General features: G+C 47.0%; 2 protein-coding genes across 4 annotated transcripts; one reads left to right on the top strand and one right to left on the bottom strand.

The window, feature by feature from the left end:
- Nucleotides 1-50: 50 nt before the first annotated feature.
- Nucleotides 51-2,527, bottom strand: rpp30 (ribonuclease P/MRP 30 subunit). The gene is made up of 11 exons (XM_062475456.1): nucleotides 2,360-2,527; nucleotides 2,140-2,198; nucleotides 1,993-2,049; nucleotides 1,824-1,889; nucleotides 1,659-1,727; nucleotides 1,362-1,451; nucleotides 1,121-1,237; nucleotides 975-1,004; nucleotides 853-890; nucleotides 605-684; nucleotides 51-432 (listed from the first exon to the last, which is right to left on the bottom strand). The coding sequence occupies exons 1-11, from the start codon at nucleotides 2,487-2,489 to the stop codon at nucleotides 293-295; spliced, it is 876 nt and encodes a 291-aa protein (XP_062331440.1). The 5' UTR covers nucleotides 2,490-2,527; the 3' UTR covers nucleotides 51-292.
- Nucleotides 2,528-2,653: 126 nt separating this feature from the next.
- On the top strand, nucleotides 2,654-13,249 carry kif20bb (kinesin family member 20Bb). 3 transcript variants are annotated; one of them, XM_062475313.1, is made up of 28 exons: nucleotides 2,654-2,785; nucleotides 3,066-3,180; nucleotides 3,331-3,420; nucleotides 3,549-3,668; nucleotides 3,850-3,988; nucleotides 4,458-4,642; nucleotides 4,859-4,901; nucleotides 5,039-5,245; nucleotides 5,384-5,495; nucleotides 5,685-5,756; nucleotides 5,835-5,981; nucleotides 6,238-6,400; nucleotides 6,528-6,806; nucleotides 6,913-7,037; nucleotides 7,173-7,302; nucleotides 7,494-7,704; nucleotides 7,854-7,915; nucleotides 8,150-8,269; nucleotides 8,361-8,547; nucleotides 8,686-9,831; nucleotides 9,969-10,097; nucleotides 10,214-10,269; nucleotides 10,872-11,096; nucleotides 11,211-11,375; nucleotides 11,504-11,569; nucleotides 11,712-11,847; nucleotides 12,069-12,208; nucleotides 12,352-13,249. In XM_062475313.1, exons 2-28 carry the CDS (start codon nucleotides 3,067-3,069, stop codon nucleotides 12,433-12,435), a joined length of 4,653 nt encoding a protein of 1,550 aa, XP_062331297.1. In that variant the 5' UTR covers nucleotides 2,654-2,785; nucleotide 3,066; the 3' UTR covers nucleotides 12,436-13,249. The 3 variants fall into 3 exon arrangements, with proteins under 3 accessions (XP_062331297.1, XP_062331296.1, XP_062331295.1); XM_062475312.1 differs by having other exon boundaries at nucleotides 6,910-7,037; nucleotides 9,972-10,097; XM_062475311.1 differs by having other exon boundaries at nucleotides 6,910-7,037.
- The last annotated feature ends 1,991 nt before the right edge of the window (nucleotides 13,250-15,240 follow it).

Genomic DNA, 15,240 nt, shown 5'->3' with positions numbered 1-15,240 from the left:
AAAACAAATATATATATATATATATATATAAATAAAAGACTTGCATACACTTGTGGATTTAAACTGTACATATTCTACTATATATTCATCTGTACATTTGCATGGTTTTTACATGATCATAAAATAAACAGCAATGTTATAACTTTCTGTGTTTGTTAAATGATTTAAAAAAAAGAATTCTTATTGTCAGTTACAACCATACAGATAACACTAAGTTGAATACCCATCAAAAAAGAACACATAAATGAAGGGTCTGGGGGAAAATCATATGAGAATCTGAGTCTATATTTGACTAGACAGTGTCCGTCTTGGCTCTCTTAGGGGGAGGGGCTTCCCCATCTGGCGCTTCCTCTGGTCTCTTTTGGTCTTGTATCTCTGTCTGCTCATCTTTCTTCATAGTGTGGATGATTCCCATAGCAGTCTTCCTGGTCTCTGCAATGAAAAAGATACATCGACATGATGACTTGCCCTTATCATGTCCAACCATGTATAACTAGTATACTATATTCATGTTAAACTCAGGGTAACTCTATACTGCCTATTTGTTGTTGGTACAGTGAGTCGGCTCCCCATTCTAGAGTGTTTAAGGTGATGCCTTGCCTACCTCCATGCAGATACACGGAGCGGCAGTTGGTGGAGACGGCAGATTTGGCATCTCCCTCAGAAAGCCCAAACAGCAGGCCTCTGGATCACACTCAGGACAATAGCCTCACCACAGACGTATGTGTACATATATATACACACACACACACACACACACACACACACAAATGGTATAAACAGCTGTTACAATAAACAAGTTAAAAGGCCCCTGAGGGAACGACATACAGATATTGGAATCCTAAAGGATACAGGTTAGCGATGTCATATGGTCCTCTCAGATCCAGGATCTAAACAAGAAAGGAACATTTTAATTCAAAAACTAAAAACGTGTTTTGGTAGCCTAGTTTAACGTGGTCTACTTTCACACTCACGTTTTCTGCTCCACTAGATACAATGACATTCTGGAGAGAGAAAAAAGAGATAAGTGAGATAAAAGAGATAAACATATAAATTAATAAACCGAGTAAAAGTGGGTTAGTAATGCATCGTTTTGGTATAGTCATTGTAATCAGATTACCTTTCCCTTGCAGGTCTCTATGAGGCTGAGGGAGTTAGAGATGGTGTACCTCCTCATGGTGGAGTCTCTGATTGCTGGCGTGTAGCTGATCTCAAAGAACACACCCCTCTCTATGGCCTGACACACAGAGAAACACACACAAAGGGTTAGAGAAACACACACATAGGTTACAACCTCTGCCCATAAACAACCAGAGTTACAATCAAGCAATCTTGGATGGAAGTCAGATGACCTATCCTACCCCATTAACTGGAGATCTCTTGAAGAAGAAGGGCTGTCTTTCTGTCACCTCCACACAGATGATGTCAACATCGTATGTCATGCAGGCTGCCTGTCAAAACAGACAAGTCAGCATCCTGTATAACTTACACCCGAGTTGGGGAGTAACTACAGTGAATCGCACTCAGCAAAAACAATTCCCTCTTATCCACCTCCATCTGTGTTGATGGCAGTTAAACTGATGGAGCCAGTGTGGAACAGGGCAGGGAGGAAGAGAAGGTTCCTCAGGACATTGAGATGCAGTCAAGGAAGGACTTACATGAAACAGCTTTTCGGATTTGGGGAGGACAGCTATGATGTCGTAGAATTTGTATTCCCCCGTAGGCCTCTGATGTAACAGAATAGACAAAGATCAAAAGGTTTGTCTGTTTTACTATCAATACTATACCACAAACACCAACAGATCTACTGTGCCAAGACTTACAAAGTGACTAGCCTCTGTAGCCACAATCGTCAATCGGTTCAGCACTTTGATAGGCCTGGATTTACCCTAGAGGAAAAATAATGAGGGGTGGGAGGCAGGTGAGGTGAATACCAGCCCAATATGGAGATAAGGTAACCTGCTCAAGTATATCAAGTAAATGTATGCTTACCTGTATTATGGGCATCTTGTCAAACAGCTCAGAGATACATGATGGTTTAGCAATTTTCTGAAACCAAACAGAAATCTTTGCTAGACAGGGTGAAGGAACATCCTTGCAACAAATGTAACTTATAGGGACTTCTTTTCAGTTACCTACCTCTTTTTTGTTTTGCTGCTGATCATAAACATAGTTGATGGCAACTGTGGAGTATCCAACTAAAAATATGGAAACATTTGTATTCGGTTGTCGGCTTTCTTGCTACATGTTTCAAAATATGACAGGTTTGTTGATATGACATATTTAAGTCTAGATACAAATCTATATCATGTAAATCTGACAGTGTGTGATACTGATAGGAATGAAAAATGGATCTTACGATGAGCTGCTTTTTCAATCACACTCTGTAGTTTCTTTTTGTCTGTAGTGCAGCTAATGTTTAAGTCCATGAACACAGACATGTTTGCAGATGCATGTATTGAGCTAGCTAAAAAAGTGTCTCTTCCCATGCGGTTTGAAGATGGCGGATGTAGCCGTTTGCCATGTATTGTGGGACTTGTAGTTATTTTTGACGGAAGGGTGAGACATCCGCTTCTGGTAGTTGTTGTGCTATGGGCTACCTGATTGGTCAAATTTGAAAAAACAGAAGGGTAATGCGCCAATAAACTGGAATCCAACTTCCGTAAAACAACGAGAAGAAGAAGCCAACTAGAGTCCAAAGAAGAAAAACCAGAGGGCGGTATTTTTAAATGTGTGTTGACAACGGGATCAATGTTGAACAACGCTCGATATAAACATTTATAAAGTGAGTGCTCGTCCATTAATATTGTTTTAGTCAAGTGTTTGTATATACTCCTGATTTAATGAACGCTACATTGCGGGCTTCTACTCACGTGTATGGAAAGACAAGAAGAAAACATGCTAGCTAGCGACCAGCGGACTGACGACGTTAATTGTCTACTGTACTGTAGCTATATGTATAGCGAAACACATACTAGTTAGCTAGCTATATATCAGTTAGCCTAGTGAACTAAATGACATGCATTTCGTTCGTCATATATTGAAAAGTTGCCTCGTACTTTCAGAATGATGGATTCGTGCTTCAACAACCAAAAACCGGGGAGAGTCGGACCGGTGGTTGTTGATGATTTAAAGAGGGATCTGTTCGCGGATTTCTCTGCCATCCCCTCCCTGCCCAAGGTCGGATTATTATTGTTCATTTCTCTCTATTTTCAAAGCATAGCTCATCTTATGTCAGGCTTGTGTTCTCATATCCAGTGTTCCAGTCAGACAAAAACAAAGCTCGGTAAAGTATGTTTAGTTATGTGTTGTTGTCTATGCTTCCTCCAGAACTCAGTGCTGTTAGAAAAGGAGCATTTACAGGTCTACCTCCGCATACGTCCTTTCACCTCTGCTGAGAATGAGAGCGGAGAAGCTCAGGTGACTAACCAGGACCCGTACTGCAAATTACTTAACATTTATTGAGGATCACAGTAGTTGCCTTCTTTGTACTGTCAGCCTTAACCAATATGTCCTGTATATGTACACACATTATGGTCTGTCTCCAGGATTGTGTCACCATGGAGCCACCCGACAAGGTGGTTCTGAAGGCTCCTAGCTGCTCCCTGTCATCCAGGCTCAGTGAGAGACCTGTCTCACACACCGCCCAAAAGTTCCAGTTCTCACATGTAAGACACACATGTTAAACAGAGCTACAGCTATCGCACACAAACGTACCCTGAGTAGAAGGTGAATGGTCCAGTCGTTGTGTTGCCTACCCTGTACGACTGTTGTTAACAGCGTTATTGTATTTCCAGGTAAACGTCCCTGACTGATCTTGACATGCTGTTATCGCTGTTGTCTCTCCAGGTGTATGGTCCAGAGACCACCCAAAGAGAGATGTTTGACGGGACAGTGAAGAGTCTGGTCAAAGATGTGCTTGAGGGAGGGAACTCTCTGGTCTTCACCTACGGAGTCACCAACGCTGGCAAGACCTTCACCTTCCTGGGTAAGGATTCTTCTGTCCTCTTTGTCTTTCTACGTTTCTGAAACAGCTTCAGCACGTGTCATGTGACGTGTCATATAAGTGTGAAAGCCTTGTAAGGCTGGGCACAATTGGTTTTGCTCATCTCTGACTGGAAGACTGTTTGCTATGAAGGCAGGGGATCAACTCGTTACACGTGACATTAAAATATGTTCAGAACAACAGGAACACAGCTTTTAATTATAATTTCTGAGTCTTCCTCATTTCACCCTCCAATGTTATGTGGCAGTTCTTTTAAAAAAATATTTTATTTTTTTGCTTCCACCCAGGAAGAGGGAATTCTCCCTTTTTTTTATCATTTAGTCATAAAGGTGTAAATGATCGAATGTCTTGAGTGTCCAGTGAGAAAGGGATTTGATTATTCAGATCTCTAACAATACAGCCATACAACCTTATTATAACGTTGTTGTTCCTCCCACTCTGCTCTCTCCAGGCCCAGAGAGTGACGGAGGCCTGTTGCCCAGGTCTTTGAACGTGATCTTTGGCAGCATTGAGGGCCATGTGTTCACCCAGAACCACATCAAGCCTCACCGCTGCCGAGACTTCACCCGCCTCACCAAGGACCAGCAAGAAGAGGAGGTTACCAGCAAGCGGAACTTATTCAGGCTTCTAAAGGAGGTGAGGCTGGGATTGAGCTCCCAAGTGCTTCTATCCTCGATAATGAACCAAATTGCATTTCCCACAGTCCCCACAATGCATTGTATTCCCACAATACAAGAAAGAAAAGTGAACTGTCGTGTAAATGGGTGTACCGATTTATTTCTCTTTTTCACTGCACACGTCACATGACTTGTTTCTTGTATTAAAAAAAACTCCTGTTGTCTCTCCCACCAGAGTGACAGCCAGAGGAGCACATCAAGTCTGAGCAGTTCTAACTGTAAGTCCACCATACTTGAAAGTCAGACAGATTCTCCTCAAAATTCTCAGACACTGCTTAACAACATTATGGATGGTTGGTTGATGGTGACCAACCTGTTCCTGAGGCCTCTAACCTGCTGTGGTCTCCATGTCCAGGTTCTTCTCTGAACATGAGTGACAGTCTGGGTGAGGACAGTTTCTGTCTGGCCATGGACACACACACCAAGTTCTCCGTCTGGGTGTCGTTTTGCGAGATCTACAACGAGAACATCCACGACCTGCTGGAGCCCCTCCCCAACGGAGCGCAGCGCAGACCCGTGCTGAGACTCTCTCAGGACATCAAGGGAAACTCCTTCATCAAAGGTGCCCCTTCAATACACACTAGGAAGGAAACGTCTTCATTCAGGGACACTGTCATGACAAAGACGACTGGGTCATGTCCTAGCTGTCTGTGTGGAATGTTGAACTAGTCTGATGAGAGTTCTTCTGTTTGGGTTGTAGATCTGAAGTGGGTGCAGGTCAACAGCTCAGAGGAGGCCTACAGAATCATGAAGATCGGCAAGAAGAACCAGAGCTTCTCCAGCACCAAGCTCAACCACGTCTCCAGCAGGAGGTCACTAGTAAAGCCATCCTTCACACCACAGTTGTAGAATTCAAAGACGGGATCGAGCACAATTTTATCGTGTTGGCATCTACAGCTACACCAGCCTTATCCAGCAGGCCTGTTGAACTTTGTCCAGAACCATCCATCATCCCTGTACCTGGCGGTTGGCAGCTTACTCTAACTGTGTGTTATTTGCAGCCACAGCATTTTCTCCATCCGCATCCTGAGGATAGAAGATGTGGGAGTACCCAGAGTTCACACCATCAGCGAGTGAGTTGTGTGTTTGTGTCTGTTCATGTGTTGTGTTTAAGGTGGATCTGGTGTGACGTAACTGTGTTGTATTTTCAGGTTGTCCCTGTGTGATCTGGCTGGCTCAGAGAGGTGTGCCAAGACTCAGAACAGAGGAGACCGCCTTAAGGAGGCAGGGAACATCAACACCTCTTTGCTGATCCTGGGGAAATGCATCACTGCTTTAAGACTCAACCAGCAGGCCAAGTAAGTGGAGCCTCACCTCTTCTGGATGGACTCACACACACACACACAAACATACCCAGACTCACACACCTGGATGCATGCTGTGCACACACCTGAACACACACAGAACCAGAACGTTAACACAAACGCATATCAAACTTCAAAAAGGTTACTTCTAAAAAATATAATACTTCTGGTACTAATTTCACATTAAACTGAAGATAAAACTATCTCGTCAACAGTCGATTTTAGAGCGAACTATCCCTTTAACCTCCAGGTTCCAGCAACATGTGCCCTTCAGGGAGAGCAAGCTCACCCACTACCTGCAGGGCTTCTTCTGTGGCCGGGGCAAGGCTTGCATGATCGTCAACATCAACCAGTGTGCCTCTATGTATGATGAGACACTCGGAGTGCTCAAGTTCTCCGCTGTTGCTCAGAAGGTAAGGAGATTGACTGGTATTTTCACCTCTATCTTTTCCCTCTTCCTTTCTTTTGTCTCTCTCTCTCACCCCCACCACCCTTCTCTCTCTGACACGTGTCACACTATGTACTCTTTCCATCTCTCAGGTGGTGGTTGTCAACCCTAGGCCATTACCCATTGTTGCCCCCAAGAGGTCAGCGAGGGAAGTGTCTCTGATCATAAACAACGCCGACCGTTCCTGGGGTCGCAGGAAGAGCTCGCTGGTTGCCTGGGAAACCACACTGGAGGATGTCCAGGAGGATGATGATGATGAGGATGAAGATGATGAAGAGGAGGAGGGGAGCTGTGAAGAGAGCTTGGCAGAGGAGACTATTCTAGAGGCTGGAGAAGGGGAACATACAGCCATGGAGGAGGACTTGGACCAGGTGTGTGTGTGAGAGAGAGAGTGTGTTACGTGATTTGGAAGCAGCTGTCCCTATTAGCTGGTGTGGCGTGTGTGTGACAGGTGTGTATGTGTTTCTGTGCCAGCAGTGTGAGGTGGCAGAGTTGAGGCTTCAGAAGGAGGAGGAGGACAAGCTGGCTCTGGAGTCCCGTATCAGAGAGGAGGTCACCAACGAGTTCATGGAGCTCTTTTCCAAAATAGAAGAAGATTACAAGTAAGTGGCATGCCTAGACAGTCTGAGTGGGTGTGGGAGAACGTCTGCGTTTTAGGCTCTGTATTTGTGGGCAAGCCATATAAAAAGGTCTCTTTTCCCTCCCTTCCCCTCCTCTCTCTCTCTCGCTGTCACCAGTGAGCGCCTGCTGAAGGAGCGTGAGATCATGGAGGAGCGTTCGGACAAGCGTCTGGAAATCCTGAGGAGCCTGGTCAGCAAGAGTGTCAGCGAATGTTCTAGCGTCACCTCCGACCTCGACACCACCAAGGTGACCCTCCCCCATCCCAAATCCCAGTCGCACCATCGCCCCCTACAGCCTTGCCTGCCATTTGGAGCAGGACTAATACTCTATCCTCTACTACACCACATCCATACATGCTGTATGTTATCATGTAGGCTTCCAGCCGTCTGTTCACCAGTGGGGCTCATACATCTCCATGTGTTGACTCTGTGTTCCAGGAGGATAAGGTGTCTCTGTTGGAGGGCATCATGGAGACCATGAGGCTGGACCTGGGCCGGATCAGACGGGAAGCGGAGGCGGCCCACACCTGTCTGGCGGAGGCGGAGCCAGCTGCGTCTCCAGGCGTCCCGTCCCGCCTCCAGGCCCAGGTGGAGCAGCTGTCCGCCGAGCTGCTGCACACACAGCAGCAGCTGCACCTGCAGACCAACGGTAGCGCACACACACACCCACATCTGGAGACGCGTTCGCTGGCCTACCTCGTCAGAACAGCTGTTTTAACGGCGTCCGAGGCACGCGCACCGCTATCCAGAGCCAACTGGCACTCAGTTGCTGTCTCTGTTCCTCCCTGTTCCTTCCAGAGGTGGAGCAGATGTCTGTGGAGAAACAGACGATTCAAGAGCAGTTCCAAGAGACCAAGCAGGTACTGTAACTGAGCCTCCCGTTGAAAGTTGTCATTTCTGTATGGTTCAGCTGCTGTGTGGCACAGACAGTTAAAAAAATTGTTGGTGGGCTTATTATCGACAAGCGACATCTAATAGCAATGGGGTTAGTGAAAACATCTAATATCAATGGAGTATTGCTACAAACCATGGTGTCCACATGCAGTGTATATTGGGTAGACACAGTAATACAATGATTTAGCCTGATGTTGCAGAGTGTGGAGAGACAGATGGGGAAGGTGCAGGAGCTGATGGAGATCTGTCTGCAGAAGGATGAGATGATCTCAAAGTTGCAGACAGCCATGGGCCTCACTGTGGAAGAGGCCACCAGAGACGTAAGGACTGGACTTGCATGCATGACTGTCCTTGTGGATCCTGTGCATGGCCTTCCATTCATTAACTGTGTGTGTGTGTGTGTGTCCTCAGAGGGAACTGGTGGAGTCCATCAGACTGGAGATCCTGGAGCTCAGAAAGACCTGCAATTGTGTCAGAAGAGACCACGATGGAGTGATGCGGAGGAGGATTGAAGATGGAGAGATGAGGAAGAGTGAGAGCAGGAAGCGCAGTGCAGACACCCTGGAGGAGCCCCTCCACCTGCCGGCCTCAAAGAGAGGTAGGGGGGGTGCTTAGGCCATTTGATAAATGGTTGGAGTGAGTGATGTGTTTTTAGTCTCGGGACACCAGATGTTGACCTTCCTGTACATGTTCTTTCTCCCCCTATCCTTATGTTCCCCTCTCTTCCATCTTCCAGGTGTGGTGATGGAGGAGTGTGTGTCTTCAGGCCCGGAGGAGCTGAGGAGACTGCAGGAGGAGTGTGGTCGTAAGGACCAGGTCATCTCCCAGCTCCAAGCTCAGCAGCAGGCCCTACAGGAGAGGCTGGAGAGGATGGAGGCAGAGGCTGGGAGGACCAGTGAGGATCAGAAGGAAAAGGGGGAATTGAACATGAGGATGAGCGCAGAGGCCAAGCAAGCACGTGTGGCACTTCAGCAGACCGTGGACAAGTTGACCTCTGACCTGGAAGTTCAAACGGAGGAATGGGAGGTGCTGGTGACCTCCCTGGAGAAGGAGAGGAGGGACACAGCCCGTCTGACTAAGGAGAACAAGGCACTGGTCAACGGAATCTTCCAGCTGCAGGTTACCTCTGAGAAGGCGGGGTCGGAGGTCACTGAACTGCAGGCTAAACTCCGCCTCCAGTCCCAGACAACCAATCAGCTCTCAGAAGAGCTGGCCAATGCCAAAACACTCCAGAAGGAGCTTGAGGACCAAGTCGAGGATAAGACCAAGACTGTGGAGGCTCTGACACAGGAAGTGGACCGGCTGAAACAGGAAGGCGAGAAGCTGAGCAAGGAAGTAGTCCGAGTTGGACAGGAAGCCGAAAACACAGTCGAAAGGGTGTCATCAGAGCAGAAGAGCGCCACCTCTGGTTTCCACGCCACCATGGATGCTCTGAGAAAGGAGTGCGAGTTCGCTGTTGAAAGGTCGGCCCAGAGGGGTCGGCAGGTGGCCGACCTGCAGCTGGAGGTCACAGAGATTAAAGGTCGTCTGTGTGAGAGGGAGGAGGAGTGCAGTCAGCTGAGACTGGAGCTGGAGACCCAGCAGGCCCTGGCCCAGACCCAGACCCAACTCAACCAGGCTGAGACAAAGACCACAGCCAGGGCTCTGCAGAACTCCACCGCCCTGCAGGCAGAGGTGGGTCTCCTGACGGAGCAGCTGAGGGCCTCTGAAGCGAGCTGCACCAGAGGCACCGAGCTGCAGAGGCAGCTGGCTGAAAGAGAGGCTGAATGCACAGCTCTGCAGGAGAGACTAGATGAGGCCAAGAGAGAGCTGGCTGACGCCAGTGAGGAGAGGAAGAGAGAAATGGACAGACGAGCAGAGGAGAAAAACCAACAGAGTCATCGTAAGTGAGAGAAAAAATAGAAAATGTATTCATTTTCATTTATTCAAATTTGTGCTCGACATACAATTGGAGTTTGGTTCATTTTTACATGTTGTTGAAATGTTGCGGTTTTAAGTGCTTGTGTGGGTCCCGACCAGCAGGCACCCAGGCTAACGAGCGTCTGATAGCAGGCATGCGAGAGGCTCTCTCAGAGCAGGAGAGGACCCAGAAGGAGCAGGAGGATGCTTTGGAGGACCGGGTCAGGGAGATTGAGACGCTGACCCAAGGTGAGGCGCTGACCCAGGGTCTTCCAGTGTCCTTTCTGTAACTAACCCGTTAGTTGACCGTACGGGAGGGATCCAGTGTATGTGTGTGCTGATGTTGTTTCTGGGGGTTTTTTCAGAGCTGACCAGCCTGAAGGATGGCTGCCTCCAGAACACCTCTGCCGCAGCTAATGAGGTGAGATTCTGGGGGATAGAGAAGAGGTTGGAGGGAAGGGTTGAAAGAGGGCGGGGAGGATAAGACAGCTGGCAAGAAGAGATGGAGGGATGGAGAAGAGAGAAAGGGGGAGTTTAGAGGAAGGTCGTTAGTGATCTTTGCCCTTCTTTGATCAGCCAGCACTCTGATCCTCACCTCCGAGCATCTCTCTGTAGCCCAGCCCTGTCGCCCGGGCCCCCTTGGTAACTAGGAACACGGGTGTGTGTTCCCAGGTTGTGCATGTACAGTGCAGAGTGGCACGCGTGTGTGTGTGTGTGTGTGTGTGTGTGTGTGTGTGTGTGTGTGTGTGTGTGTGTGTGTGTGTGTGTGTGTGTGTGTGTGTGTGTGTGTGTGTGTGTGTGTGTGTGTGTGTGTGTGTGTGTGTGTGTGTGTGTGTGTGTGTGTGTGTGTGTGTGTGTGTGTGTGTGTGTGTGTGTGTGTGTGTGTGTGTGTGTGTGTGTGTGTGTGCGTGTGCGTGCCTATTGGGTATACTTTGGCAGCAACCAGGGTTGGCAGAGTTGGCAGGCAGCAGAAACTCTCCTTCAGTGCAGTCATCTCCAGTTACAAGGTGTTTCTCCTCACAGCTCCCTGGTGGAGAGGAGCCTCTGAACAGAAGAGAGGAGGAGGAGGAGGAGAGGGCTCGTAGGGCGGAGGCCCTGAGAGAAGAGGACGGGGCGAGGGCGGAGGAGCGGTGGAGAGGAGAGGTGGAGGCCCTCGGCGAGGAGGTGAGGAGCCTCCAGCAGAGCGGTGCTGAGAAGGAGCGCAGGCTGCTGGAGCTGCAGGAGCAACTCCGCCTCCAGACACCAGAGGTCAGCGGAGAGCACACACTACATGCTTGATTGTGTGTGTTTTATGTGTTTGCACTTGTGTGATATTGATGGGGTTTTGTCTTCCTCTATTTCTCTCTGTCTGTGATTGTCTAGGTGTTGGAGATGAGTACAGAGGGAGGCCGAGCGTCTCGGTTCCCCAGACCGGAGGTAGAGATCCAGTTCTCTACCCTGCAGCCCAACACCTTTAACCTGCGTCGTCAGGGAGACGTACACTCCACCACCGTCAAGGTCACACACAAGAGGAAGAGTGTTGAGATGGTAAGTATACTGTGTTTGTGTGTGAGACTTCAAATATACCACAGCCAACGACACGCACTCCTACTGAAGCACTGTGCGTGCTTGTGCCAGTCTGTCAACCCCTAACCTGATTGGACTCTGTGTTTCAGGTCTCTGTAGGGAGTGAGAACAGGAAGAACAAGCGTCTGAGAGGAACCCCCAAGGTTAACCTGCAGGTCAGGAGAGCGAGCTAGCAGAGAGTGCTACACTTGGACCCTACCATCTCCGCCCCTGGCTAGACCCTGTTCCCTCACTGGTCTATTAGAGAGTTGAGAAGAAAAAACTGACCTGGATTGTGTTTGTGGTTCCTGTTCCCAGTCTCCTACAGTGCTGCGAGTGAAGTCCGAGCAGAGGAACCAGCAGTCTCCTGCCAGCCTAAAGGCCAAAAAGGACAAGACTCTCCAGAAGATCGGAGACTTCCTACAGAGTTCACCTACTCTGCTGGGGAGCAAAGGTCAGAAAGTCCTCTGTTCCCCTCAACACACCTCCCACTCAACCTACACTGTATGTCATTCATTTGTAGCACAGAAACACACTTCGTTTCTGTATGTGGATGAATTCCAACCTTCAGTTCAATTATATATGTCCACATACATCTTGACTGTCTGCTTCTTTCTCACTGCCTGTCTACCTTTTCTCTGGTCCTGTCTGTCTGCCTATACCTTTTTCCCTCAGCCAAGACCATCATGGGCATAGTGAACGGCAGGTCTGTGGATCAGGAGAAGCCCTCAGCCCCCAACACCAAACCCAAGAGGACCAGGAGGAAGCTGTACAAGACTGACATCTCATCTCCTCTGGACATCCTCTCCCACCCGGTCAGTACACTATCTCATGTCACCAACCTTAGGGGTCAGCTGTTAAATGGATTAAACTGGCCCATACACCAGGATTACTCCAATGGTTCAATATTCCATGGTTTTGATCCAGCTTATCTGATTTTATTATTGTCTGATTCCAGATCATCGGACTAGATCAGGAAGAGAAGGAGAGCGATCACCTGATTATCAAGAGACAGCTAAGGTCCAGGACTATCAAGAAATGACCTCAACAGCAAGTGATGGCACATCACAAGCAAGAAATGTTTAAAACAAAGTCTTTAAGTCTTTAACATACTCAAGTGGAGTTCTTTCTCCACTTTGGCTCAAAGTGCAGCTGTAATGTCTCGTCACCTTCATACACTTGACCACAACCAAGATATGACCAAGCAATCACCAGGACATGGCAAGACTGAAATTCTGAGTTTTGAAACTGAGAGGTCTGTGATATAAAGACTGACTCCTCATCAATACTGGCAGGGAATGGATATGCATACTTGCAGTTTGAACATTAGAATAATTTTTTCTGTGTGTACTATTTTTATATATTGCACTTTTTCACATCACAAGTTTGCTTCATCGGAATCAAATGTGGGATCAAAATGAGTGTCAGCTGCATGTATTTATCTTTTAGGGGAAATCTGTCTTTGTAAAACAATACATGCTGGGTTTGTCAGACCATGGAACTCGGAGAAGACTGGTGTTTGTAGTTTTATACAGTTTTTTTATTGTGCTGTGTATAGTTTTTTGTGTATGTCAAAGGCCAAGTGTAGAATGTCACTGTCATCTATCTTTTGTTGTCAGTAGTCAGACGGGGGGGCGAGATGCACTCATTTGTCAAACACAAGTTTGTTCTGTCTACACTCTCCCCATCTCTCTTTCTCCCTCAGAAACGCTTGTGTCCTGGACAGGTCACTGGTCTAGCCAATCAGAGATAGTCTCAGGTGGCCTATTAGCGTGCCATTGGCCAGTGTTTGTCTTTGTCATTGCAACTGTCTTTGAATGTGTCAGTGATGATTAAATACTTTGATCTCCTGCAGAGATTGGCTCGCTGTCTGAATGCCCTCTGACAAATCGTTCTATCTTTAAATAGATATTTTATTGTCTTTTAGTATGTCTGAAGTTTGCTGTGAACAGCTAGTTTGCTGATTAAGCACAAATGGGTTTAAGGTGTAAGAGAGCTAATGTTCTCGGTTGCCTCCTTGGTGCCATTAGCTGCAGTGGGCCTCATTATGTCCTCATTTAACAAGGACCAAGAGTTCTCAAGAGAAGATGACCATCTGTTCAATAAACGTGGGATAGAAAAGATCTGTATCCAAAGTCAGAACTCTGACAAGATATTATTTTGGGTCGCACAAGAAGCTTGTTAAGACAACATTGGGGGACAACATCCAGTTGAACCAATATTGAGCCTCTTGTATTTGGACACAAGCGAGAAACAGGAAGTGTATGTGTGGGGTGAGATTTGTTTACTTCTGAAAGATGAAACAAGTGACTTTCTTTCCCAGAGGAGCATCTATCAGCATGCATTATGGGCTATAGCCTGAGGCCCCCACGGTTCCCATGGCAATGGGGATCTAAAATAAATACATGTATGTATAGCTACCTGGTGTTTGTGTACATGTGTGTGCACGTGTGCATGACAACACACTCAGTCCTACCACTGAAAACAATCCAAGGAAATTGTTTGGTCAGCGTTGGTGTGTATAGCCACGTGGGTGGGTGTCATCTCGTAATTAATCAAGGTCATATACTGCAAAACAAGAAGACAAACTGGCTTATATTTACTACCTCACCCTTTCCTTCCAATTACCTGGAGAAAGTAATGGATTCATAGTGTACTCTAGTTGGGCTCAGAGAGTGTGAAATACCTGAGGCAAAGATAGATGAATGTTTCATGCTGCCTCAGCAGAGGGGATAGGAATGGAATATAGGCCATGATTTGTGTGTCCCCTGGTGCATCCCTAGTGTGTGTATGAACATGGAGATGCAAACCAGTAGCTCTAAGATGCTGGTTCTCTCTGATGTACTCTAAATATTCTTAATTTACAACATATTCAGTTCAGTTTGACAAAATAACATTACACCAGGTGAACAAACTTAGCGTCCATCTACAATCTAGCTGCATATTGATGCAGTAAAGCATGTGCGGTCAGTGATTGATACTCCCCCGTGTCTTGACCGATCCAACGCCACTGTGTCAACCAGCCAATCAGAAAGAAACATGGCTCATGCTGCGGTGGTTATTGATTTGGTCAGTAAGGGCTTTCAGTGCAAGGTATCGACGTGGTTGGCTAATGCTGATCTAGCTTTGATTCACTATTAAAGTCACAGTCATTAACAGACAAAAAGCATTCATCAATATGTGATGCTAAGGTGTTTCATCAGCCGTAAACCGGATTTTGGATATACAAGCTGGACACATTGTTTGGATCGATGTGGTCTTTAAGGCCGATCAACCGCAAGTCAGCATGTGGTCAGATTTGCTTACTTAGTTGAAATTAACCTTATTTGCTCAAATGGAAATACATTTGTGAATAGGCGCAGAGCGGTCGACTTAATCGTTATTGATAGCCGTGTGTTTCATTAGCCATGAACTAGTGTTTTCCATGTATTAGATGTTCCCATTTAAAGCAGTGCTTAAACTTGAAAGGAGTTTGTAGCCTATGGTTCGTGTAGGTATTTGACTAGAGGAATTTCAGTTCAACTCACGAGAGCAGTAATTTCCTTTTATTTATCTTTCTGACTTTGGACTTAAATCCAATGTGTATATTGGATTGAGAAACAGTATAGGCTAGCTGTTAAAATTGTCTTGCCCCAGTCTGTAATTCCTGAAATGGATTCGGGTAGATGGTACGTTTTAAAAATTGGCCTTCCAGGTTCCAGCCTTGGTGAGACAGACAGATCCGTTAGAGAGTCATGTCCTCTCACGGAGCTCCGTGTACCCTAGTCTGATTGTCGACATGAAATGGCTGCTCGTCTAATTCACCGAGTCATTCAGTTTTATAATTGAAAATATGTCACCGGCGAGC

The sequence above is a fragment of the Osmerus eperlanus genome, chromosome 12 (assembly GCF_963692335.1).
Source record: "Osmerus eperlanus chromosome 12, fOsmEpe2.1, whole genome shotgun sequence".
NCBI classification, from domain to species: domain Eukaryota; kingdom Metazoa; phylum Chordata; class Actinopteri; order Osmeriformes; family Osmeridae; genus Osmerus; species Osmerus eperlanus.
Note: the sequence above shows the minus strand (reverse complement) of the source record. Positions and strands in the feature narration are given on the sequence as shown.